The 26,978-nt window shown below is 44.6% G+C and overlaps 1 protein-coding gene across 4 annotated transcripts; it reads right to left on the minus strand.

Annotated features, from left to right (window-relative positions):
* Window positions 1-5,013: 5,013 nt before the first annotated feature.
* Window positions 5,014-26,759, minus strand: ELK3 (ETS transcription factor ELK3; the record flags this gene model as incomplete). 4 transcript variants are annotated; one of them, XM_080355084.1, is made up of 5 exons in its annotated part: window positions 5,014-5,112; window positions 8,826-8,948; window positions 15,123-15,354; window positions 15,574-15,917; window positions 26,553-26,759. In XM_080355084.1, the coding sequence occupies 5 exons, from the start codon at window positions 26,757-26,759 to the stop codon at window positions 5,014-5,016; spliced, it is 1,005 nt and encodes a 334-aa protein (XP_080211210.1). The 4 variants fall into 4 exon arrangements, with proteins under 4 accessions (XP_080211210.1, XP_080211211.1, XP_080211208.1 ...); XM_080355085.1 differs by lacking the exon at window positions 15,574-15,917 and having other exon boundaries at window positions 15,123-15,461; XM_080355082.1 differs by having other exon boundaries at window positions 15,123-15,917.
* Window positions 26,760-26,978: the final 219 nt, after the last annotated feature.

Here is a 26,978-nt window from a genome sequence, read left to right on the forward strand (position 1 = left end):
GACAACATGTGGTCACAGACATGATCATTTTGTCTGGTCACTAGTGGGCAGAGTTGAAATAATTCATGCATCTTGTTAGCACATTTCAATACCTTTTTTTCCCTGTGGTACAGTGCAACGTTTCTATGAAATTTCTTAAATTTGGGGAGGAACTTGAATGCTTACTTTTCTCCATTTCAGAGCCTGGGCTGTGGAGATTTAATGCTACTCTTTGGCCTGTATGTGAGTCAGCAACATTCGTGTTTCTCACCAACATCCATGTCAGACTGATGTAAGAGACTGACAAGATAGCAAGTATCTATTACAAAACATAAAGGAAGCACCATACAAGTGTTTAGGTCGTTGGTACATTGTAAAGTATGCTCTGGCTGTACACGTAGGATGATTCTGAAAAGTACAAAAGCCAAGCTTTGTAATTCATACCATCCAGCCCTTTGGTCTGTGGAGTTTACTTGCAGAGAAATCACACTCTTTTGCTAGGCCCCAGTGGAAATTCATGTTGTCAGAACTGGGATTAGAGTTCAGCTATTCTAGATGGTTTTATTTCTCTTCTGTGTGTGATTTTCACTGGGCTGTACTGTAAAGATTGTCAGTGGAAAAACGTGCACTTTACAATGTTCCATTAAGTTCACATTTTCTAAAATCCCTTAACTCATTTAAGTTCTGTGATTTCTGAGCCAGCTCAAACTGTGAGTGTACACATAGGCACATACTTGCTGTTGTAAATAACTGCTTAACTTCTTGTCCTGGCTGCATCCTCCAGAATCACTTAAGCAGCAGGCCTGCCCGAGCAGATTGCTTTTACGGTCCTCCTAATGAAATATGAGTCTTGCTTAGCTCAGACGCGAACGTGGAAACACGTTTTTCCCCCGAGAGCTCTGAAGTTCCTTCATTTGCTGCAGTGGGATCTTCTGGCTGATGGAAATGGCATTAACTGCGGATTGCAAACCAGGGAGAAGGCTCTTCCCTGTCCCCGCTCCAACACGCGCTTGCAGAGCTTCTCCGGTGTCGGCGCTGCCTGCTCCTCTTTCACATCCTCAGCTTGTTTTTCCAAAGACTCCTTTTTCCCTCTTCCATGTCCTTTTACTTAATTTGTGGGAGGAGGCGGCTGCCCTGGAGCAGTGTTAGGAATAATTAAGGTTACATTTATCCATTCACACTTCCTGCAGAGCAAACACGAATCTTTGAAGACAAAAAACACCCTGTCCTGAAGTCCTCTCCTCTAAGATGCTTTTCTACAAATATCCCTCCCAAAGCAGGTCGTGATGTCCAGAGGCCTTGCCTAAGGTCCCTTCTCCTTTTTTTCATTTAAATAAATTTACACTTCTCCTCACTAATGCTGTCAGCCTCTTTGCCCTCAAGAAATAGGTTTGTCCTCCATCTGTGTAGGCCAAGCGCTCACGTGTTACTTGATAAGAGCAGTTACAGTTTGGGGCTAAAAGGGATTTCCAAAGTTGTAGTTTTCTGAAAACTTTGTGGAGGTGTTTGCAAATCTGAGAGACGCGTGTTTGTTTATCCTGTGGGATATAGAAACGGCCTCAAGGTCAGAAGGGAACAGTGATGCCCTTACATAAAAGTCTACCTGTAGTTACTGTACCTTTCCTAAATTGATTTGGTGGTCATGATGGCTTCTATAGATGCTTCCTGGACGCACAAAACCACACAGCCTCTTAATGTAGAGACTTGCTCTGTCAAAATTAAATGCCATTTTCTGCTCTAAAGGACCATCTTCCCTTTCAGCAGTCACCCGTTGACAATTCATTGCTTCATTAGTAGGTATTTCCAGATTGGCAAGTGCCTGCCTCATGAAGCCAGTTTTATTCAGACAAAACAAACCATTGACGTAATGGATGTGTCAGATCTTTCTTTCTCCGTAGTTTGCTATCGCCCATCGCTGTTTTCCCCACCTTGAAAGTTTTCTTTAGAACTGAAGCCACTTACCTGTGCCAGGGCAGAAGATGTGTGCAATCTCTTGGCAAAGCTACCCGGTAACTGCGGCCCTGCTGGTGGGTACTTGCTTCTCTGGAAAAAGAATAATAAAACAATGTAAAGGTAAGCCAAAAATAGCTTAATCATGCACATAGCCTATATCATACCGAAAACTTCATGTATTGCTGAAGCATGAGTAAAATGTAAATCTATCAAAAAAAACCCCAAACCCTGAAGAATGATCAAGTTGCAATTACTCCAGAGAATACTCAAGGAAGAATAACTCCAGTTTTGTTCCCCAGGGTTGGTGTCTTGGAGCTCTCCATGCCACAGAAATATTGATGCTTTCACAGTATTTATTTTATAAATGTTTATTTGACCATCCTCTACAGTTAAAAAGATACTTGCTAAGAAAATCCAATAGACAATTACCAATAGAATATTTTCTTCAGTGTAAAGCAAAATAATGTAGTGGTTTTGGTAAGTGTTAGACTTGAGGGGCCGGACTTTATTTGTATAAATACTTCATTTTGTCCCCAGTAGGAAGAATTTTTGTTGCACATCATTGACCAGTTTGGAAGGCAGATTCCATTTTGACAGCCTATTTTTTTTTGTTAATTGAAAAATCAACCAGCAAAACAAGATGTGAAGATGTGTTCTGTTGCTATTTTTATTCTCTCAAAGATGAGGAGACAGCTCTGCTTTCCAGTTTCTAGGTGTCTTAAGTTCTACTGGATTCTCTTGGATCCTTGACAGTAATCTGTTGAAACAGTGTTTTTTGGGTTTTGTCCAAAAATTACTATTTTCTACTCTCTCTAAACGTTACTCAAGGAGTTAGGGGAGGTGTGGAGGTGTGTGTTGAGGTGGTGTTGAGCCTTTTGAGAAGAAAAAACATCTGCCTTACTAATAGCAAAACCTTGGAAGAAACAGTCATGAGAATTTTTACGAGTATCTACTTTTTAAACCCTTCACCTCTGTTGCTTTGTTCTCCCGGTAGCTATCCTGGTGTGTTCAAGGCAAAACCCCACTGAAGTATTTGTGCTTTTTTAAAAGTGAGAGGAGCATTGGCTCTGCAGTGTCAACTCTCCAACTTGGTTACTGAAAAATACTCTGTGTACCTGGGAGGAATCCACTGAAAGAGAATATTTGACCTGTGAGCCCTTGTGATTTCATCTCCACTGGACTAGTCAACATGTTACCTGCTGCCCCTTCTTCACACCTATTCTGATTTTACTCGGTATAAAACTTCCCTTCGCTCTCCAGCTGTGCATGGGTTCATCTTCTGGTTTTGACTGCGCAGGGTGGTACCTCTTGGAGCTCTTAAAACGCTGAATCGAGCAAATGGCTTCCCGTGTGTTTCATTCTTTTTCTTTATGTCTTGCACCTAATTGCTCTGTTTATCAGCACTGGTACTTTGTACAGATACAGCAGGTTTTTATCCCGTTAATTGCTGCGAGTGAAACTTGAGGAGTCATTTTTTGGTTGTGCAACCCAGGAGCCTGAGGAAAATTCCTGCTGTCTTTTGTCAGGCTACCTCTGCCCCAAAAATGGCTTTTCAACATCACAACTGCATTAATAAAATGTTTATTTAGCACCTTTCAGGTTGAAGGATCCAAAAGCACTTTACAATTAACTACACACATCATCACTGAAATGCATCCAAGCAGAAAATCAGCAGACGACTCACTGCATAACTTTCCAAAAGAACGGACTTGGAAAGCAAAGTAGAAGCTCTAATGACCTGTAGCAAACAGGATTCTGATTTTGGTTTGGTTTTTGAAGGTCTCATCTGAAAAACCTACGTGGTAAAGCTGCATTCAACCCGATTTAGCCACCTCAGAAAACTGAAGATTTGCATCGGCCCGGCCAAGATTAGAATCTGTGGTGCCAGGGAGTCTAGCCTAAGCCTAACCTGACATTTAGATGACTAAACCATCTACCTCAAGGTAGAGGACATACCCAGTAAGTTCAAGTTGCGAGTATATAGTAACACAGTGCTGGTTTTTAATCCAGAATTCAGATGTTTATACATAAACATCCTGCTTGTACAGTATGCCTCTTGACGAGCCCCAGGCATTCATTTACAGTCCCGTAACTTTTCCAGCTTTGCGGGGAGGAGAAAAGTGACTTTCTGAGCTTGAGCAGCCAGAACCATCTTTCCAGGGAAATAGTAGAAGGCACTTGGCACGGCTGAACAAAGCACCTGGAAATTCTCTATCAGGAATGATCCTCATTCCCTGGGAGGACAGAGATTACCTGCAGTCTTTCCAGCTGTAATGTTGACAGTTCATAAGAAGTATACGCCAATTAAATTCCGAGCAACATCTCATTTTCTACAGAAATACTCTCAAATGCTGGAAATGTCTCGAATATACACAGCCCAGTTCGTCCCTGTTGCAACTCTGCAGAAGAACTTGGGCATAAATGTGTAAATGTGGCTTTGTTACTCCTAAATGCATCTCCTGACTGTAACGTCGGTTACGTTTTTCACTTCAGCAAAGAAAAATTATAAGGCTATTTTTATACAATTGGAAAGCACTTAATACAAAGTTACATGAATACACTGCATCGTATGGCCTACCCGTGGAGAAAATACTGAAATAACTACCGTAGGGCTGTTCAATACTAGTTTTGTCTTTCAACCTTTTATCTTAATACTAGAAAATATATAAATCATTTACGTGACAATATGCAAAGGAAGGCACAGCCGGTTATAGTTTACACAAGCACAATGCATAATATGCAGAAAAAGGGATTAAAAAGAAGCTTCACATCCTTATTAGATACATTGTTGCGATCCATTAAGAAAAGTACTTCATCAACAACAGAAGTGTTCAACACTTGAGAGCTACGATATAAAAAAATTATAATTCATTTAATGCAAAACAGATTTATATATACTTTTATATATAAACACTGTTTAAAAAAATGCTAACATAATACAAGTAGATTATCCATGTAATGAAAAGTGCAAACCAAAGTAATAGAGGGTTTCACAATGTCCTTCTCATGACACAGGAAAAACGAGCCCATAGGAATGAAGTGTTAAATCCACCAGTAAGTCCTTGGTGCGAGGAGGTGTCATCAGGATTTCTGAGCGTTTGGAGAGAGCAGAACAGGCGAAGAGGCTCCGTCCAGACTGGGGAGCGGCACCGGGATGTGGCCATTTAGCAGAGTTGGAAACTGGAAGAGGCCAAAAGGTAAAAATTACTCTTCCCTCTCCAAGTATTCTGCCCAGAAATGCACACATTTAGCATCAGCAACTGACTCGGGGTGGCCTCAGGGCTTATCATTTCTATACAGGAAGATATATACCAAATGTAAAATCGAGGATGAAATCTGAATAATTTGTACACGTGTGGGGATGTGTAAATCTGTTACTGGCTGGTTTTTATATAAGAGCTCACATAACGATACAGCTGTTGTCAACCTGGGAAAGTGAATACTACAGAGCAATCTTTGCCATCCATTCTGCTTTCCCAAAATGTTTTTCAGTCTATAAAATACTGAAGTCCATGTTTTTCGCCCGCCCTTCATAAAAGCAGGAAAGAGCTTTGCAAAAGGGAAAGCTGAGAGAGATTTTAGGGCAGAAAAAACACAATTGTGAATATAAACATGGGAAAAATTACTCTCAAGTAATTACAGTTTTTGCCTGTACTCACTAAGAAACCACAGACTAGGTAGGCTGGATCATTCGGTATGTGAAGCAGAATATGCCGTAATACAGTATTAACCTTCTACTTCTGAAATACTGCGCAAAAAATACCGATTCAATACCTAGCCCGTATATTCCTAGTTCATGACAGCGTCCTGACTGTAACTTGCTTGCAGTGACGTGTAGCGACTAGTTCTTAACATCTGACCTGAGCAAAAGCAAAGCAAGTAGGTGGAACGAACGTGCTGCGGCATGAGGCAGGAGTTGTCCCTGCCATAGATACCCATCTGGCCTCCAGGCCGGTACCACGAGCTGCGCCGCGCTTCTCCTGGCTCTGAATAACAGAGCTCCTGACTTGAAGCGTCTGGTGCACTTTTACCACCGATCGGATCAGTCCTTCAGCAGCCAACGGTGGCATAATCAACCTCTGCACGTGTGTGTAATCTGCTCGTAACAGGATTACTCTTCCGCAAAGACGTTAGATAGTGATATTGATCTTCCAATGTTGAGAATGACACTGAGCAAGGCAGCAGGGGGCTGGAACTGCGCTCCTGGGGGCTGCTGGACCGGCTGATACCTCCGTTTTAACCAAACCTCAGGAAATGTTTCTTTCGCTTCTGCCAAGATTCATTAAAACACAGAACTCGATAACAAGCTCTTGCTTTTCTAGTCTAGGTTTCCAAAGCGAGACATGTAAATTACAAAGTGGTTCACGTGATTTCTAAAGCTGACAAAGGGTTGTTAGGTCTCTGTTGAAGCCGGTGGCACACTGGCACTACGGCCTGAGATGCAAACAATGCTGGTGTCGCAATTTCATCCTTCTCCTGGTCTCCACCCCAACCCAGCTCTCTTGTTCTTCCTGTTGTCTCTGTACCCCTGGGGCCAGGATGATGCTCTGTATTCATACACCTCCATATAGTGAGGATCTGAGACTGGCCTATGCCTTCTCAGTGCTGCCATCTATACAGTGGTAGCAAAGAAAATAAAACATTTCATTTAGTTAGCTAAGTGCTAACTGAACTAAGTATTCAGGCTGACTTGGTAGTCCTTCCGTTTGGCTGTATTTTCTTGACCAATTCCGTGCAAGTCTCTTGCTGTTCCAGTTATGTGGTAATTTCAAACTAATGACAAAATATCAAAATAAGTTTAATTACACAGCAGCGTGGCGTCAAAGGGAAGATTTGCCAGGTAGGTCAGTATCAACTGTGTGGAAGGAGCCTGCAGATTTCAGTGATGCTCTACATGGGCTGTAGGGGTGTACAGGCCTAGCTGTATGGGAGTTGCTTTCACATTATAAACATCAAAGCAGAGCTTTTACCGGTTAAAAAGCATCTACGTGCTCTGTGAGGCAGCAGGCACATAGTTGTGTCCAGCACAGCCAGAACAGGCTCCTCAGGGTTCCTTAAAGGAGGGACTGCACCCTCCCATAGGCTTGTTCTGGGTCGTATGGGACCACGGACACGGGTGGCTCCCACCCTGCTCCTTGTGCTACACCAAGATGAGTACTAAAGAACCATAGTTAGTGCCAAGCATAGCACTGTTGTGAAAAGCAGCACACACCTGAAACAAAAACAAATTCAGGAACCCAGTCTCTCCTCCACGCACGCCAGCAGGAAAGGGCACAGAGGCGGGTGGGCAGCGGCAGAGCTGCCCCGGCCGCTCGCTGCTCCCAGGACTTTGACTCCTTCAACTAGGACCGAATGTCTTTCAACTCCAGTGCGAATGAGCAGGTGGAAGCAAAAGCGACTTGTGAAGCAGCCCCAGCTCTCACCTCCCCTCCCTGCCCAGCTGTAGGGAGCCTGGCCTGGAGCTCTGCCCCAGGGCCCATGCGGGATGACCAGCAGTTGTCAGTGGGGTTGGCCAAGCTTCGGCTGCACTTGCCATTTCCCATTTACTGTCCAAATCAAGTGCCATGCTCTAAAGACTTGTCAGTATGGCCTTTGCCTGAATCCAACATGGTTTATAAGGCCCTTTGGGTCTCTCAGAAGGGAGACAGTCAAGGCTGGTCTTCAGTCTCAGTTCTCACAGGGGTTGGCCTGTGTCCATCCATACAAGCTCGATTCGGGCCGTGGCACAGACGCTTCCCTCTTAAACGAAATGTCTGGCTGTTTTTAACCACCTGTGCAAAACTAAGGTCCAGTGGGGATAAATGAGTTTATCTAAAACATGAATAAGGAGCCCCAGGGATCCAGGCTGAGCTGTCCCACTGGAGGTAGGACTTACTACCCCAGAGGGGATCCCACCTGAGCAGAGCCCTGGAGCTGGGCAGTCAGTCACGCTGAAAGTTCAGAGACTAATGCAGCAGACCCATATAGCAGCAGCCCCCTCCTCTGTTAGTTCCGGCCCTCCACAGGAGTCAGGGAATTCATTCCAGGGGTGTCCCTGCATTCTTTAGCTGCTCAGATGGCCATCAGCTTCTTGTGCTTCTTGCCAATTAGCTGATGAGCATAATTTCTTCTGTGACTTACTGAATCAGCTGTTCTTCAGCAGCTACAGCTGGAGCTGCTATTATAATACCATCTCCTTCTCAAAAGTCTCCAGTAAATGCTGCAGCTGAGTGCCATGGCCATTGCAGTTTACTGAATAACTTTTGTACTTACCACATCTCTACAAAACTTGGAGATTTTTACTCTCCCAGTACCCATGTGAGAAGGGACAGTGCTGCCTTTCTCCTGTTAAACACGGAGAGGTCATGCTCAGAGCTGTGCAGTCACTTGGTAGAGGACACAGGGATAACTTGCAGGCGAACTGAAAGTGGAGCCTTCAGGTTCAGAGCACCCCTGTTGTAAATACAACTATGCCCTGTCTTTCTGAGTAAGAAGTAGCTCATTAAGACAGAAGGATAAACGTACACTGACCTTACTGTGTGAGACCCAAACCTGTCTTGGTTTTCCCAGAGTCCACCACTCTCCTGGCTGGTCCCTGACTGGTCTGCACTCTCCTCTTGAAGCTCTGAGAGCTCAGTCACCTGCTTTTACTGGGGTCCAGCATTTATTTCTGTTTCCTTCACACAGCATGTATGTGCTTGCTGCAGTAGATGCTGCCCTGTGGGTTCTGACTGTGCTGCCAAGGGTTTAAAGAGGGTGCGAATAAGTAGACCTCTTTTTAAAAGTGCCTGTTAACTCCTGTATTTTCTTAAACTATTTGAAAAAGCTCCAGATCGATATGAGGAGATGCTCCCCTGATGTCTCCTCCACATGTGCACTTTCAGAAATGATACCTGTGCATTGGCAAGACCTACCTGGAACAGAGTGTTTGGTCCCTGCAGCCTGGCAGGACTCAGAGGAGCAACAGGACTGAGGCTGCTCCAGAAATGAATGCTAGACAGCAGCGGGCTTGGAGTCAGCAATAATCCATTTGGGGTCTGCAAGACAAAAAAAACCCCATCTCGTGATGCATACATGGCTCAGGGGCTACAGCTCCAGACAATGGTCATAACCCCCAAAGTCTTGCACTTCACCTACTGGCTTCTTCTCCCAGTGAATGCAGACAGACATACAGCAACTGCCTACCCTACCCTGCCCTGCATCCTGTCTCCACAGTGCTCAGTACTGGATATCTGCACGTTTAATATTCCTTCATATGCAAATTGATTCAGTTGTTACTGTGATTTGCTTTAGAGGAAACACAGTTATAGTTTATTTGAACCACACATGCGACTGCATAAAACACCATGCGTGCCCCAACACCTGTAAACACAGCCTCGGCTCCTTCGCAATAATTTTTTACCTTTTGAAGGGCAGCAATTGCTCAAACCGACTGCAGCTTTTGAAGCATTAATGCAATTGCGTGTGGAGCCCAAAGAGCCACTGGCTGCCCTTTGAAGTTACTCCTCTGGTGACGCCTGTTCGAAATGGAAGAAGTTTCAAGAACCTGGCGGTGCGCAGGCTGATGCAGCCAGAGGCAGGTGTATGGGCTGGCTGCCCAGAGGGACGCTGGAGAGCACAGCTAATTGTTAGAAAAGAACAAGAAGGCACTAACTAAGAATTCAAGGCTTTTCCCAGCTCAGAGGTGGCTCCTGCCAGTTCCATGGCGCACAGGGATTGCTCTCGGCGCTTCTAAAGCAGGGTTGGAGGGGAGATGAAGTTAAAGCACATTCAAATCTCCATTCAAAGGAAGAATCACATGAATTATTCTGTATCCAGAGTAACTTTTATCTTTCAAAAAAAAAAAAAAACGCGACGTGAAAGTGATGTGACAGTTTTGAACAAAGTGTTCGGCATAATGAGTTAATCTCAGCAGTAATCTTGATGCCAATTATCAAAATCAGTCCTATTTAGCAGAGCACTTAATGGAATTTGAGTGCACACTTAGCGAGTAAGTATATATTTCGCTGAGTAGGACAAGTGTCTCGGTGATCTGCTGAACTGGAGCATCGGTTTGTGCAGAGTTTAAAACATGTGAAGACAAGACAGAAGATGAGGAGTATCTCCCCCTACTAATGAGCACGTCATGCATTTTGGTACCCGCTAGCTTCCCACCAGGACAGAAATATAAACTCCGGCATCTGGCAACTGCAACCAGGCGTTCTCACTTCACAGCTTCTTCCACCACGGGCTGTCACATCCAGCTGCTAGGACTCCGCACGAGCAGGCTCAGAAAGGCGGGTACCACAGCTCACACTTATTTTCGAACACGATGGACATATGATTTGCAAAGCGGTGCCTGAGGGCTCAGCTGTGATGTTTGAGGCTCTGTGCAAATGCGCAAGAATAATACAGACCTGCTCTGACCTGCTTGCACTACAGTTCACAACAGAGTCAAACAATTAGTTTAACACTGGCAGAAGAGATGGGAGAGACAAGGAGCAGCAAACATTAAGGTCCTCCCAGTGATTCTGTCCCAAGGTGTCTGAAAGGCTCTTTAATACGAAGAGCTTTAATAGGTTGAGAGAGGTTCTCCTCCCCCTCTACTTTGCTCTGGTAAGACGACATCTGGAATATTGTGTCCAGTTCTGGGCCCCTCAGTTCCAGAAGGACAGGGAACTGCTGGAGAGAGTCCAGCGCAGGGCAGCAAAGTGATTAAGGGAGTGGAGCATCTCCCTTATGAGGAAAGGCTGAGGGAGCTGGGGCTCTTTAGCTTGGAGAAGAGGAGACTGAGGGGTGACCTCATTAATGTTTATAAATATATAAAGGGTGAGTGTCACGAGGATGGAGCCAGGCTCTTCTTGGTGACAACCAATGATAGGACAAGGGGCAATGGGTACAAACTGATACACGGGAGGTTCCACTTAAATATGAGAAGAAAGTTCTTCACAGGGAGGGTGCCAGAGCACTGGAACAGGCTGCCCAGGGGGGTTGTGGAGTCTCCTACTCTGGAGACATTCAAAACTCACCTGGACACCTTCATGTGTAACCTCATCTAGGTGTTCCTGCTCCAGCAGGGGCATTGGACATGATCTTTTGAGGTCCCTTCCAATCCCTAACATTCTGTGATTCTGTGAGCTTGGCTGCTCTTGAAGGGGACAATCTCCCTTACGAATCTCAAAAGAAGAGGGGCTCATGGAGAAATGCAAGGGGGAAGGACACTGCCATCTCCTTTGTGCTGGAGAAGGTGGATCAGAATCACCAGACCCCGTGGAAGAAACCACAGTTATGTCCCAAGGAGTGACAAACGTGGTATTGTCGGGAAAGCAAAAGGTGTTCATGCAGTAAAACAGCAGGTAAGGTGGTCACAGAAGTACCAGTGAGGTCAGGGATGACAACAAAAGGGGTTAAAGAGTGGGTGGAGGCCTGGCAAGGAGAAAACTTCTGTCTTGATCTCATCAAGTGACAGCTCTTCTCAAGATATCTGAGAAAAAATGCTTGACAAGCAGGCCCTTGTGAACGGCTCCTTCACAAACAGCCTCTTTGCGGGACCACGGGGCAGGAAAAGTGCAGCACCCATGAGAACACCTTCCCTGTGCCGCTTCACAAGCTGGTGCTCGGCAGGCAGGCAGCTACTGATGGGGATTTACAAGGCTGACAAAGAACACACCGAATTAGGTCAGGATAAATACTCAGAGATCTACTTACAGAAGAGCCTACTAGCCTTAAAACCAAAGATGTTAATCAGCAACCCAACAACATTTAGCTAAGGACACATTGTTGTGCCAAGTGTACTAAGAGTTCCAATGAGCTCTGCCTCAGTCCTTTATTTTTTCCTCTAAGAAGCTGCAGATATCCAAAACTGAAAATCCAGTTCTTGAGAGGGTCTTTTGAAAATAGTGAATAAAACTTGGAGGTGTTTATTCCTACCTAGATAGAGTCAGAGCAAGTCTTCAGAGAGAGAGGAGGTTTGAAACTGAGCTGTCCTCCCTTCATCTCTGGAAGCATGTTAACATGCCTAACAACAGTGCTCAGCAAAAGTTCATGTCCTCTGATGATCAGAGCACTGATGTCTGCAAGTTCTGCCAAAGCCAAGAGCCAGCCAAAGCAAGCCTCTGAATCTGTTAATATTTAATGCAAAAAGAGCCTCCCAGGCTTGTTCTCAGTATCTCCATGAGCCAAGCATCAAAACTGCCAGAGGACACGTAAGTGTAAACACCACCACAGCACAGGCTATCCTTAAATTACACACGGAAATTGATGTGTCACTTCATTTTCTGCCCTCACGCAGCTGTACATCTGTATTAGAACTCAGTGGGAAGTTCCTACTTAAAAAACGTCATTATAATCTAAGCATAGGAACCATTTGGTTACAAACAACTCATTGCACGGAAAGGATTATGTTCAGCATTGATGCTCGCGGCTCCTGACTTCTCCAACAAAGAATACGTGTAAGTACAATCTTTGCCACTTCTGGCTGTCAGATAACAGACAAGTGCTGTCACACGTACAGTACTTCCCAGGTCATTAGGCACGTGCTGGAGCCTGTACGGTGTATGGGGATACAACACAGACCACGCACGTGCTGGCTGCAGGCACACGGCTGCGTCCGTGAGGAAACAGTGCGTTGTAGATGTCACAAACGCTGAAGTACAGGCCTGAAGAAAAAGAGTCAAAATTATGTATCCACACTGGCCGAGGGAGAGCCAAGAAAAATAACGAGTGTGAGTAATCTGTAAAAGAAGCAAGTACTGAATAAAATCTAGATATCATAGAATCATGGAATCACAGAATGTCAGGGTTTGGAAGGCACCTCAAGAGATCATGTAGTCCAACCCCCCTGCCAGAGCAGGAACACCTAGATGAGGTTACACAGGAAGGCATCCAGGCAGGATTTGAATGTCTCCAGAACAGGAGACTCCACAACCTCCCTGGGCAGCCTGTTCCAGTGCTCTGTCACCCTCACTGAGAAGAAGTTTCTCCTCAAATATAAGTGGAACCTCCTGTGTTCCAGTTTGTACCCATTGCCCCTTGTCTATCATTGGTTGCCACCGAGAAAAGCCTGGCTCCATCCTTGTTACACTCACCCTTTACATACTTATAAGCATTAATGAGGTCACCCCTCAGTCTCCTCTTCTCCAAGCTAAAGAGCCCCAGCTCCTTCAGCCTTTCCTCATAAGGGAGATGCTCCACTCCCTTAATCATCTTTGCTGCCCTGCGCTGGACTCTCTTAAGCAGTTCCCTGTCCTGTTATCTCTCTTTGAAGCAAAGCAAATGGAAAGCCGACATTTTTCTACCCAAGTAAGATCCTGTATGAGCTGACGTCTTCAAACCCGTTTTTCTGTTCTGAAATGGGTTGTGTGTATCATGTGCCCTTTCACAGGGCTCCACCCAGGGCTATTCTTTGTGACTGGCAGGTCCAGTGGAAAGCCATCTGAAACACCCTCTCAGGCAGCAGGACCTTCTACATCACTCCTGGAGCAGGAACTGGTGTGTGACACCCTGTGCTGCACCGGCCCCATCGCAGCAGGTGTCTGAGATCTGATAAACCAGAGATCATCTGAGATACGATGCATGCTCTTCCTAGGGTAATGGGATGAGCTGCAGATTTCCAGCTTAAGTTAGGGCTGCAGTTATTTTGCATTGTGGTATCACAGTTCTCTGAACACATTTGTCATCTGGTTTTTATTTCATATTCAATAGGTCAAGTATTTAGGATGCAGGGTGCTTCTTATACATGCTAGAAATAGAAGGCTAAAAGAGAGGAAAAAAGCTGTGTTGCTGTATAGTCAAAAGTTTAAATATGCAGACAGAGAAACTACCCTACACAGGTGCCATCTGCCTCTTCTGTGTTAGGATAACCTGTAAAAAAAGATTTGTAATGCCATTAAGTTGCGTAACAGCCATCACGGCCTTAGCCAGCCAGCCTGCTAAAGGGGAGACACAATCATCTACCTAATTCCCTTCTACATCTTTCAGGGGCAATAAGTACACCAGTTTATAGATGAATGAGAAAATGAAATATTCAAAGAAATAAATACAAAATGAGAAATCTCTGTTCATACTGAGTTTTGGGGCAGTAGCAGATTAAAGCGAGCTTGTAATAACCCATGCTGTCATCATATCTGGTTGGCATCTGATACGATTTATTTGTCAGATTTCCTCCCTACGAGCAAAATACTTACTGTGGTTATACCACAGTTAGAGGTTATAAGAGCCTGTCAATGCACCTCAATTTTGGTTTGCCACACTTCTGTTCTTCCTGCCAAACAGAACTTCATTTAAAGGCTTTACGATGTCAAAAACGACAGAAAACGGCCCACAAAATCCAACACCGTCACCTCTGCCAGGTGAATGGGGCAAGGGGATTCTGCATACAGTGTGAGCCCTAGACAGCCCAAAGTAAATGAGAGCTTGTTACACACACCTTTGTGTTTATTTATTTACTATTTGGTTGGTTTCATGGAGGGTGGGGGGCATGTTAGGGGGCGTTCCCCCACTGGGGTAATTCTAGTCTAGTTTTGCAGTGGTAGCATAAGACAAAACTCACAGATGACACACCGAGTCATTAGCTACCTGATTTTCCTCTTCTCTGAACTGCTAGATTTTTTTTTTTTTGTAATCTTGCTTGAAAATGAGAACTCGCCATTGACATTGCCACAGATACGTGATTAAAAAGAACACTGGTTATTCAGTAGGTCTGTGCTGAAAGAAAGCTCTGGCAAGTACTCTGTGGATCTAAAAACTTTGGAAATCAAAACTGGCTTAAGAGCCTTGTCTTAGAAACCACTTAATTTGCCTTGTATTCAAATACTAATGAAAAGGTCACGCTGTTTGAATGGATACAACATCTAGGACAGAAATCTAACCAAGCATCCCACAATGCACGTGCTCAACTCGTGACCTACAGAAACCCCCGTGTTTTTCTTGTTGGTTTTTTTCCTGCTTGTTCTGTAGACCTGGAGGCTGCTTTGAACTGATAAGGGATTCACCCACGTTAAGTAACAGCTGCCCATCTCGTTACCCTTCCAGGCAGTCTGTGAACTGTGATGGCTTTTCCCATAGCCATGTAGGAACCCCAGGAGGAACCTACTTTCCACCCTTTGTTCAGACCTCTGCTGTGATTCCCTCTTCCCCCAATAATTTTTTTTCCCCATCGGATGATGACAAACCCATACGGCTGACACAGAGGGAATACCTGGCAAAAACAAGAGCAAACGGGCAGGTCTTACCTGTGCAGTGAAGAAAGCTGGAGTCAGGGATCCCGAAGGAAGCGCAGGGCTGTTGAGGGCGATGGAACCGATGTCAGTGCTGGAGAGAACCATGGGGGGGGCGGAGATTTCCAAGCCTTTGGGTTTTTTAGCCTTTGGGGGAAGAGATGGAGATTTTGCCTTGGAGCCTGAGGAGAGGTTCAGAGGCTCAAGGGAATCTGAGTCGTGGCAACTGGACTCAAGGAAGAGGCTCCTGTGTTCTGCAGGAAGGGGTGAGGTGGGAGACAGAGACGGTGACCTGGAGGAAGATGATGATGGAGATGAAATGCTGGCACTGTTGGGTAGCATTAAGGAAGATATTTTAGCTGATACTGACGAGCTGAGAAAAGCAGAGGCAGCTGCTGTTTCGGAAGTGGAAGGCAATGACACCATGGGCCTCATCACTTGTTTGTCTGTTTTGTTTGTCACGAATCTTATAACAGTCCGAACTTCTTCGACTGATGTGTTCCCTTCTGACTTCTCCTCCAGTTTTTCTGTTTTGATTGGCTTGTAAGGATCTGGCTGGTTCTGCAGAGAGTTGATAGTGAAGGAGGAGTACAGGCCAGAGTGGATATATTCATTACGGCTTGTGCTTTTGAGTGCTGACAAGCTGTGCTTGTGCTGATCCCTGCTCTCAGAAGGCATCTTACAGTCGCTGTCCTGCAGCAAAAGGTTCTCTCTGCTGATTTCCACAGCATGTGGATCCATTTTTAAAATCTCAGGAAAGCAGACAAATTTGTACACAAATTTTTGTCCGATCACTTTCTTGATGATGTTCTGCAAATACAAAAGCAGATGCTAGAAAGATCAGCATTTTAGAGGCACTGAGTACAGCAAACATAAGGAGATGCATGAGGGTAGGGGTGGGCACAGCTCCTTCCGTGAGCTGAGCAGGTCATTTTGGTGGGGCTCCTAACACTGCTCATCCTTGGCTTATTCCCATGTCCCTACTCAGCCAGGAAAATCACCCTCTGCTCCTCATGGTGCCTTACAAAATCACCATTACTAGGTGATAAAGACCTACCGGTGGGCAGTTTTCCTCCTGCTTCCTCTGAGGCAGCTTGGGAATACTTTCTTTCCAGTAAAAATACTATTCTGCCACCTTGCACACTCAAGCCGTGGCATCATTTGTGTTTCATGACGACCGCAAACTCCTTCCTTTATGCCTCCCAAAACTGACACCAACTACCCTGAGTATGAAATACTCTCAGAATGTCTGCAAGGGACAAAACCCCCCCAGCCTCCCTGCTCCAGTCATGTACCCTGCCCTCCTTGCCACATGCAGGATTGACCTGGGCTGAGAGTGACTCTCAACAGTCCTGGACTGTGTCTGTGACAGACACAAGTGCTTGCAACAGCATTTGTGTCCTCCTGTATCCCCTGTGCTATCTTCAGGTTGGCATTAGGCTCAGGATGCTCACTGGTGCAGGCAGAGGTTTTCATCGGTCTAAGCAGGCTACTGAAATTAATTACTGAAAAAAAATCTCAAACCTCTCAAAGGTTTGTAGAACCCAGGAAAATGACTGGAACATTTATCACCCTAAGCCAAGTTCTGTGGACAACAAGAAGCGATATTTCCTGAGACTTCCATAGCGATCTCTCTCTTCTTGAAGCCTCTGTTGGGGAGTTTGTCTTTAAAGTCACCTCTGAAAAACCCTTTCCAAGAAGCTTCCCTTTAGTGCCACACGTCTGCTGCACCTCCGGCTGATACTCTGCAAACAGACATCTGCTTTTCTGTACATATGGGGATGTAAATATTTACAGTATTCCTAAAAACCTAATTTGCTTTTCATTCCACCACAGATTCTGAGACCAGTAGAGGAAACATTTGTTAAACTGACTGAAAATGAAAAAAAAAAAAAAGAGAGAGAAAGAAAAAGGAATACAATCATCATCTTTATTTATATATAGACAGTACCTAGTGCTGGGTGCTTGCAGTGCCCACACTACACCTTTTTTGTCACAAAAGCAAGGCTCATCTTGGGAAAGAAGAGTCTGCACTTGAGTATCAGAACCTGTTCTGTCTTTCAGCTGAGCTTCTGCACCCTGTAACTCATCTATCTGAACATCCTGGTGTTCCATTCAGGCACCTTCCTGCATACAAAATCAAACCTACAAAGAGCCCTGGGACATAGCTTTGCTCCACACGTCAGGAGCTGTGACACAAATGGAGAAAGTTGTTTCCCAAGTTGATAACGGGGATCTGTAGCAAAGAGAATTAAATTCAGCAAGCTCAGAGTAAAGGCACAAAACTGCCCTTTTCTATGCCCAACCGTACACACATCTCCCCACCTGGCGGATCCTGCAATGCCTATTTTTGCCCTCCAAAAGTTCAGGACATACAGTTAGCCCACAGAATCTCAGTCTGCATGAGCTTTAATTCCCATGGCTTTGGACTAGGCCTCGATTTTGGGGGGGATGTCTTAATCAGGTGAAACATTGGATGGACACATTTTTTCTGCACTCTCAATATTACATTCTTGAAAAAGGCAAAACCTCCAAATTACTTACATACAAAAAGAAACATCCCAACTGGATTCTGTTTTCTTTTTTTTTTTTTAATACATATTTTTAAATTTAAAATAATACTTCCCCTCTGCTCCTGGCAGCTTTGAGTTATTGCTACATCAAGCCCTGGCAACTGAGATCCTACTTGGAAAATGTGAATCCCAGCAGAAAAAGATTAAATGTATTTCAGGGTGGGACTTTTACACTGACACAGGCCTGAAACAGGGGAACACTGCTATAAAAAATAACCAAACCGGCTCGTGAGTTTATACTTCCTCTGTTATTATTAAATATAGTTATATTTTAAGAAGGTCTCAGTGTGGCTCCTGTGACTCTCTAAGCCTGCAGCAAAGGCCCACTTAACGATGGCTGGAGATGAAAAGGATCCAAGTGCAGATCCCTCAAGAACTTCGCAGGCTTCTCTGAAATGTGGAGCCTGAGGAAATCTCTGTCAGCATGTAAGAGAAAATAAGGATGCAAATTAATTAAGTGCCTCCGAAATGCCACTGGCTTTTCTAAATTTCTTTTTGACAAATAACTGAGGTGAAGGTAAAAAGCAGCTTATTTTACCATCACCTCAGTGATCTGTCAGAATCATTTTGAGCTGTGGATGACGGTTCAAACCACAGAAGACAGTGACAGGCATTACAACAAGCAGGGGTCTTCCACCCTCAGTTTGAAGAGCAAAGGAGGCTGCCTTATATTAAGGATTGCATTTGCAGGAAGATTAGACCACTCGCTTGGTAGCAGGACTGTAAGTATACAGAATCATAGAATCATTTTGTTTGGAAAAGACCTTTAAGTTTAACAAGTACAACCATAACCCTAGCACTGCCAAATCCACCACTAACCATGTCCCTAAGAACCTCATCTACGTGTCTTTTTAACACCTCCAGGGATGGTGACTCAACCACTTCCCTGGGCAGCCTGTGCCAGTGCCTGACAACCCTTTCTGTGAATAAATGTTTCTTCAAATCCAATCCAAACCTCCCTTGGCACAACTTGAGGCCATTTCCTCTCGTCCTATCATTTCTTACTTGGGAGAAGAGACCAACCCCCTCCATGCTACAACCTCCTTTCAGGTAGTTGCAGACAGCGATAAGGTCTCCCCTCAGCCTCCTTTTCTCCAGGCTGAACAGCCCCAGTTCCCTCAGCTGATTCTCATCAGACTTGTGCTCCAGACCCTTCACCAGCTTCGTTGCCCTTCTCTGAACTCTCTCCAGCAACTCAATGTCTTTCCTTTAGTGAGGGGCCCAAAACTGAACACAGAATTCAGGGTGCAGCCTCACCAGTGCCAAGTACTGGGGACAATCACTGCCCTAGTCCTGTTGGCCACACTGTTTCTGACATATGTATATATGTATGTGCACATTTGGCCCTTTTTTATTGTTGTTCTTTTAATTTTCTAGGTAAATTCCCCTGTGAGCAGCCTTGCCATAAGCGCTAGTGGCTGCGGGCCAGGGCTGTGGGGAGCTCCGAGGCTGCTGGGGACGGCAACTGGTGGGCCAGTGCAGCTGCTGGGGAGGAGAACTGGGCAAGCGGGCCGGGAGCCGGGGCTCCAGTCCAATGGCTTAAAAAAACCCCTCTTATCAAGAGACAGCACTCTGACATTTAGAAAGAAAGCAGGGAGCCGGGAATGCCCCTCTTCTCTTGGCTTCTTGACTGTTCCGCACTTGAACACTTTACACTTCCCTTCCTGTGTCTCCAGTGTGTCACAGGGTGACTACAGCAAATGTGACCGCCCCCATCGCAAAGTGCTTTGCAAGCTGCCGATCAGAACTGGGTACAGCACTGCCTGACATTTGCTGTAGCATGCCTGCTGTGTGAGGAAGCTCAGGTTTTGTTCTCACCACATCGCTTCAGGCACTCACTGTATGAGCAACTCCAAAACCAGCCTTACCCCAGTGCCCTGAATCACCAGCTGGAGGGATGGGTCTCTTCCCCTGTCCTTCTCCATAGACCAGCCAGCTGAGCCGGATGCCAAAGGCTCAGTGGCCTGGTTCCCCCTGCAGTTTAAACCAGGCTATAATGTGGTGTTTGAAGTTTTTTGTGTCTGTGTGTCAATTATGCATTTGCACTAGTACTTTTGGAAGGCCTCCAAAAATAGACAGGAGGAGCTGTTTGCCCTTCTCAACAGCACATGATCTCTGGGATTCTTCCCATTTTTCTCCTTTCCTCACAGAAGTTTTCTGGTGAAACTCAGACTTCTTCTGTCATGTGTTTTATTTTCATCAGCTCTGACTCTTACTCCCTGGTTTGAGCCATATAGCACTAAGGTGTAACTATACTACCTACCAGTGTGCCACAAGGATTTTAGTGGCTTGGGTCAAACCTGCTAGCTAGCAAGTTTTCTGGAGACTAAGGAGGCTCAGGAGACTAAGCTGGGAAACAGGACCCAGTTCCCAGTTGAACTTCAGACTAACGAGGGGCCTCAGGGGCAGAAACACCAGATTGGGACTTTTTTCCTGCCCCCAGGAAGTGATTTATAATCAGGGTGCCCGAGATCTCAAAATTTATGGCAGAACAGGATGAACCTGTCTGTATGTACTAAACACCCCTGCTTGGAAAAGAAGGACCAGAGCTGTAGCTGCCAGACTTAACTCCCATTTGGATGTGCTGCAAGTTTCCTGGCTCCAAGAGTACTAAGGGACCACCTGTAGGGACACTTAGGCTATGAATTCCCCACAGGACTCTGGGCTGCCTCCAGCTATTGGAAACCCTACCCACAGAGAGGGCTGCTCACACCCCCATGTCTGAAGTACATAAGCTGGCAGGAGGTACCTGTGGCTGCATAGTTTGCACCAAAAAAACAGAGCGTGTGTCCATTTCAGCATGTGCAGGCAGGCAGGTTCTCTTAACATCATACTTCATGCATTTATGCTTATTATACTGTGTGCACAGAAGCTAGATTTTGTGAAATTTTTGATGGTGACACAGGTGCTAGTAGAGTGTGCGCCTATACAGACCTTGGGAAGAGCAAGGCTCTCCTTTAGCTGGATTTCAGCCTTTCCTCACCTGCCTCCATCTGGAAGGCAAAGGCCGTTCCTCTGGCCAGCACCTTTGGCCAGGTTCTCTGCTCTCTCTGCTGCAGCTCACTGGGCGTTCCTTTCCTCTTACATCAAACATGAACTGTTTGTCACACCTTTCAGGGGGTTCTTGGGTTTTCTTCTCTACCCATCACCTCCTACTGAGTATCAAATTCTTCACTCCCATCTTTCTATAAGGACAGCACTGAACAACCACTTTTATGCCATTTCAGACAAGCACTTTCCTGACTTCCGCATGTCGCTCTTGAAATAAGCTGTTTTCAGTTCTCTATAAAGCTATTTTTTAATGCTCCTTTAAGTATTTCCTTATAACACCTCTTACCTCTACCACTACAAAACATATAGCTGGTACTCTAGCACCATCATACCGCTATTGTTTCATTGTAGTATTCTGTTTCCCCTGTGGTAACTCAAGAGAAGACTTTCCCAAAAGTAAAACTGTTTCTATTATCACTTTATAGCCTGAAGTTCTGTAAGCAGAACAAGCAAGGGACCCTCTTCCCAAAACAATTCTTGCACACTGCCACCCACGCTTGGGCATTTAAAACAGGAACTTAACCAGACTGCCGGGTCTGACCTGTTTATGGGAAGGGAGGGAATGCCATGGGCATCCCTGAATCCTGAGAGCACCTGAGAAGCTTTGTCCCCTATACTGCAACAAGCACAAAGCAGCCCGTATTATTTATATACTGTACATCACCCTGCCAACCCATCTAAACAAGCAGGCAGCCATTAACTGAAACTAAAATGATTTATTCTGTCTTTAGAAGACAGATTGAATAGCACTCACTGAGTAAAGCCTGGGGCCACATACTGTTCAGAGAGGATGCAAAAAAATATTGAATAGTTCATCACAACAGTATGTGACTGTGTAATTAAAGATGTGACATAACTCATGCAAACATTAAGGTTACCCAGGGAACTGCGATTCTTGCATTTCCGAACTTCTGAGGGCTTGACTTCCACAACTGCTACATCCTATTAGTGTTGTTATCCACATGTAAATTCCTGGATTCGCCCTCCTTCCCTCAAAACAAAAAACCCTCATGGGGAAAACTCACTAGCTTCCCTCTTGTGGTGTCATCTTGAAATATTCATGGAGACCTTTAGCAGTCTTGAAAACGCTAGAGACTTCCACAAGGTATCATCTGTCATTACAGCTATCAAAAAAACAAAGTAACTGGGCAACTTCAACAAAAAGAAAGGTACTAATCTTACTTATAAAGGTACTTTAGTTCTAAACATCAAGCTAAAGTGTTCTGCCTGGGAAAAGATGCGAAGGATTTTCTTGCTTGAAATCAGTACAAGACACTTCTGAGCAGCAGAAGTGTGTGACATGATGGACATGCTGCTCAAGCTGTAGGTAGAGAGACTGCAGGATGCCTTTCCTCAGCGTTATCTGTCATCCGTTCTGCTGCTCTGTTGAGGGAATAGGGGAAATGCATTAAATAAAAAGGGGGGAGGGGAATTCAGGTAAGGAACAAATGAGGATATGGGAAGTCTTCAGATTATCTACAAACCTTTAGCAAACAGAATCATGATAGCAAATTACAATCAAGACATGCTACATTCTACATTTCCTGGGGTGCTTTATATTTGAATTTAATATAAACCTAGCCATCAGCCTCAAGAGCACATCATGCTTCCTTTCAAAGCCAGGCTAAGGAACTTGTCCTAATTGTGTTATTTTTCCCCAGTACTGGAATTAATTTACTTTTAAGTTCAGATGAATCACATGATGAATTTTAACAAGCCAGTGTTCCCCCCAAGCAAAATAGCAGAGCTCATAAACCTCCATTTATCCAGCGATCAGTTTTTATTTCTCCACAGTGAATAATTTCAAAGGCAAACCATGAAGCAGTAGCTCAGCTGGTGTCAGCTGTACCCAGTAGCAGCAGAGGGCAGCTGAAGAAAGGAAGCACCACCCCATGTGCCACCATCATTTCTAAAAACTCTCTGCGCTTTGCCTCAAACTCACATGCTGCCAGGTCATTTGGGTTATAGGTTGAGAAGTCCCTGTCAATAGTTCCACAATGCAAATGAAGTCTTGTCCAGAGTTCTGCCTTTTGCCTTTCCTGCTGCCACTTTCCAGCCTGCAGCACAATGTTTATCCCATTTGCTCAGTGTGCATCCCATGTGCCTCAGTACATCCAGCTGCCAACCCATCCATCACTGCCAACTGCAAGGGAGGGGACAAGGGTCTCAGAAGGCTCCTTAAGGCTAACTCAGGGTCTAAACTGCTGTTTATCCCACAAACTGGTGAATGGTCCAGGGGAGAGGAGTGCAGAAGTCTGAGAGGCTCTCACCTCACCAGTCCTCCCTTTTTGTTTTGCAGAAGGGAAAAGAATGCCCGCCCTTCTTTCCTTCCTTCCTTCTTTCCTTCCTTCCCTCCTTTCTTCCCTCCCTCCTTCCTTCCTTTCTTCCTTCCTTTTCTGTGCTATGCAGCATAGACTGAAAGCAGAGGAAGCATCTAGGACTGAACCCACTGCTAAGCATCCCCTACCAGCCTACTGTGATTCATTATCTGCTATTGTGCCAGTGTTTCTTATACTTCAAAACCTGCAGCAAGTTCCCATCTCTCTGCACTCTCCTAATAATCTGCCTTTCTCCACTCCTTGGGCACCAACAGGACATAACACACCAAATCCACAGAGAGACTGAGAAGCTCCCACTGTTTTCCACTAAAGGAGTTACTCCCTCAATTTAAATAGCAATAGGCAACATTTTGGTTTGGGGTTCAAACCCTGATCACAATACACTGGGAAGAAAGAGTTTCTCCTTCTTTCAGTCTAAGGAGCCACAACCTCCGTTGGGCTGCAGGACTTCCAGAAAAAAGGCCAAATTCCTTGTGCCACACCTAGATAAAATTTGCAGACAGATCAGAGCACAGTCTGGGAAGACTGCTGTAAGAAGAGCAAGGAATCGCCCCAGCCAGAGCCCTGGTGAAGGAATGGTACAGCCACTCCTGGAGCGGATGCTGTGTGAGCAGAGACAAAACAGATGACAAAGGTGTGTGTGCTGAGGGTGGCAAATGAAAACAGTACAAGGGTACAAAACAAAAAAAAGGTTAAGGGATAAAAGAAGAAAGGGAGCCTCACGTAAAAAAGCCATTATGTTGCATTGATTTGAAGAGATCAGAGAGATCTCAAAGGAAAAGTGCTACCAATATCTCATCCCTTGTTTTTAAGCAGTGTCTGTTCAGGCACTAACAGTGCGTTTGGGCTCTGCCTGGATACGCTGTTCATTCACCAGCAGGCACTCTGTCTCCATTGATCCCAGTCACGTTTATAATCAGAGGGGCTGGAGTCACACAATAAAGCGAGCTTCCCCATGCTGAGCAGAAGCCTTTTGAGTGCTTAGTGAAGAGGAATTCATCACTCCAACTGCTTGGAACAGCCGCTGCACTGTCCTCTCTGTATCCTTTTGTGCCTTCCCAGTCATTTGAAACACGTTAAGTGGAAAAATTTGACTTCTAGTGGACGAAATACTAAAAACCTTTCATTGCAGAACTTACAGCTCTAAATCTGAAACTAAAAAAATCCTTACAGGAGGAGCCCTTCCAAATGCCAATGTGGGTAATGAAAATTCTGATCACCAAATCGTGCACAGTTAATTTGTGATTGTGGTTTTTTGATTGCTGAGTTAAACTGGCTGCGTAGCATCCAGCTCGACTGTGCCCTTCAAGAATAAGCGCACTACAAGTAATACACGACAACAGTACTCAGAGCTTGGTTCAGAAAAAATGTCTAGTTTCCTGTGCCTTGTGCAGGCAGCAATCATGCCATAACTGTGCTGAACGCTGGTGTTACTCACTGTATAATCTCATCTCACTGCCTCTTCTGAAAATCAAGATGAGACCAGGCTGCTAAGCGTGGCTATTTTCTTGTTTAATATACAAAATCTATAACAGTCCTTCTTTCTAATATTTAATCTTCAAGAATATAGGAAATAGCAAAACCTATTAATTTAGACTTATTATAAAATACAGTCATCTATGGGGAACTAATCCTGAAAAGATTTAACATTAATTAGTGAAAACAACATAGTGGTCATCAAAAAAAAGGCTGGAGAAACGATTTGGAAACTCCTTGAATTTACTGGAGTCTAAAATTGAGAAAGGTGAATATGCAAGATATTTTAGCACCTCCATATGTGTTCTACTATTTTTTCTTCTAGTATCTTGACACATCTGAGAGATTCCTTTCAAATATCTTTCTGTTATAGCAACCCAATACACATCCTGGTTACTCTCTGTTCTCATTTTTGCATTCTCTGTTGTACTGTTGCCACCTTGCTTCCTGCTGAAGAACAAGACCAAGGACTAAATGTCAAAGTAAAGGATCGTTTCACAAGAGTGACAATGATCTTATGAACTCTCACTATATTGCAGAAATTTTCTTTTCAGAGGTGCGAGCTAGCAGTAACCTCTACTGACTGCTACTAGATTGTAGGCATGCTCATGATGTCTGAAAATCAGAGGCAAATCGAGGGATCAAAATAATTCCAGATTACTATGTCCCGTGTGTTGCTATTTCGAATTTCAGTTTTAAAGGAAGAGGTTGAAAGCCGAGCTCCCAACAGCTCTGCACTAAGTGTATGCCTACACTATCTGCTTGTAACCAGCGTCTGAGAGCACCCACATAACCACAGCTTGCCAGTTATAAAGTAGCTGCCTAAACCATGCTGACTCCTTGGCTCTTATTAGTTCTATCAAACCCCAAAGGATATATCCATGAAGGAGAGGCAAAATTCAGTAGGTCTTGCAAGGACAGAAAAGCTGGATGAAGAAAACCCTACCAAAGCGCATGTTCTGCTCTTTAGACTTGAGATACCCAGAATGTAAGTTCCCAAGTGGGAGTAAATTTAACTTTCTACAGCAAATACAGTCTTCACCTGAGATGAGCTCAGCATGAGACTGCTACTTTGACAAACAGACTCACATGTATCCCTGCTCTGATACCCACCATCCAACCAGCCACTTTTCCCCTCTGTTTGCTACTCTTATTCTGCATTTTCATCTAGTAAGACACCACATCAGTGCTCTCTCATCTATATTGCTGCTAATTTAAATGACAGCAACATATAATTTAGACTACGGTTCAAGCTAGCAGATTTTTTCCTAAAATGACATAGTGGAAAATTTCCAAACTCCTAGAAACACTGAGTATTAACAAAGGAATAGTTACAGTGAGATCCTGCTGAGGTAATACTGCGCTGTCCTAACTACAGAAGTGTTTCAGTGTTGTATTTCCAGCTAATAGATTAGGACACAATGTAACTGTAGAAAAGATTTACCAGAGAGCTAAGGCAAGACCAGCTAAAAACACTGGCCAACAGTGCTCCAAAAGATGTGTCCTATGAGAACTGTGAAAACTCAGTCCCACTCTCTATGCTGTTGGGTTGTTTGTTTCTCTTTTCCTTGTTCTGACATAGGTGATACCTGCTGGTAAAGCTGCCACTCTGCCTGCTGCATCGCAGTATCCCTGCTTTCTACCACCTCCCTGCATTCCAGAAGACCCTATGCGGGCTGTAATAATCAAACAGTTCTCCGTTATCAACAGTTATTTTATTGTTGTCAAAAGCTACAGAAAATATAGGGTAGCCAAACGCATAAACACATGAAAGCAGCGGTAAGTGTAAACCTAGGTCAAAACCTCCCCTCCTCAGGAAATGGGATGTGCAGGGTTTTCCTGTGCATCTTTTAGCTGTCCTCTTACCTTCACCGCGATTGCCTTCAATACTGTTGTCTGTTGTAAAAACTAGTTAGAGGAACTTTTGAATAGTTTCCACAGAGAGGTGAAATATTAAATGGTAGTGTTTCTATTTTCTTAGTCTGCATGAGAATAACAAAATTTACCTTGTCATAATAGTATCTGAGCGCTCGGCTCAGCTTGTCATAATTCATATTAGTTTTGTTTTTTCTGAGTCCCCACAGCTTAGCCACTTCTTCTGCCTTGAGTAGCTTGAATTCGCCATCATTAGACGTCCAGCAAATCAGGTGCTCATGTTTCTGGTCTAGCAGCAACTGCAAAAGGAACTGCCACAGTGTGATTGCACTCTCCATACCTACAAGGGACAAAGGAGAGCAAGAGTGTGAAAAACATTTGGGAGCAGGTGTTCCACCCAACGCTCATTTCAGTAATAAGCTCTGTGTTGGAGTCATCCTACGTAACCGAGCAAAGGAAGCTCCTATATCATTTATGACCAAACATCCATAAGACCTACAGGTCTTGCACTCCCGTTTCATTATTCTTCCCACTGCAGTTTTCTGAAGGGACACATA

This window comes from Nesoenas mayeri (genome assembly GCF_963082525.1).
Source record: "Nesoenas mayeri genome assembly, chromosome: 1".
NCBI lineage: Eukaryota > Metazoa > Chordata > Aves > Columbiformes > Columbidae > Nesoenas > Nesoenas mayeri.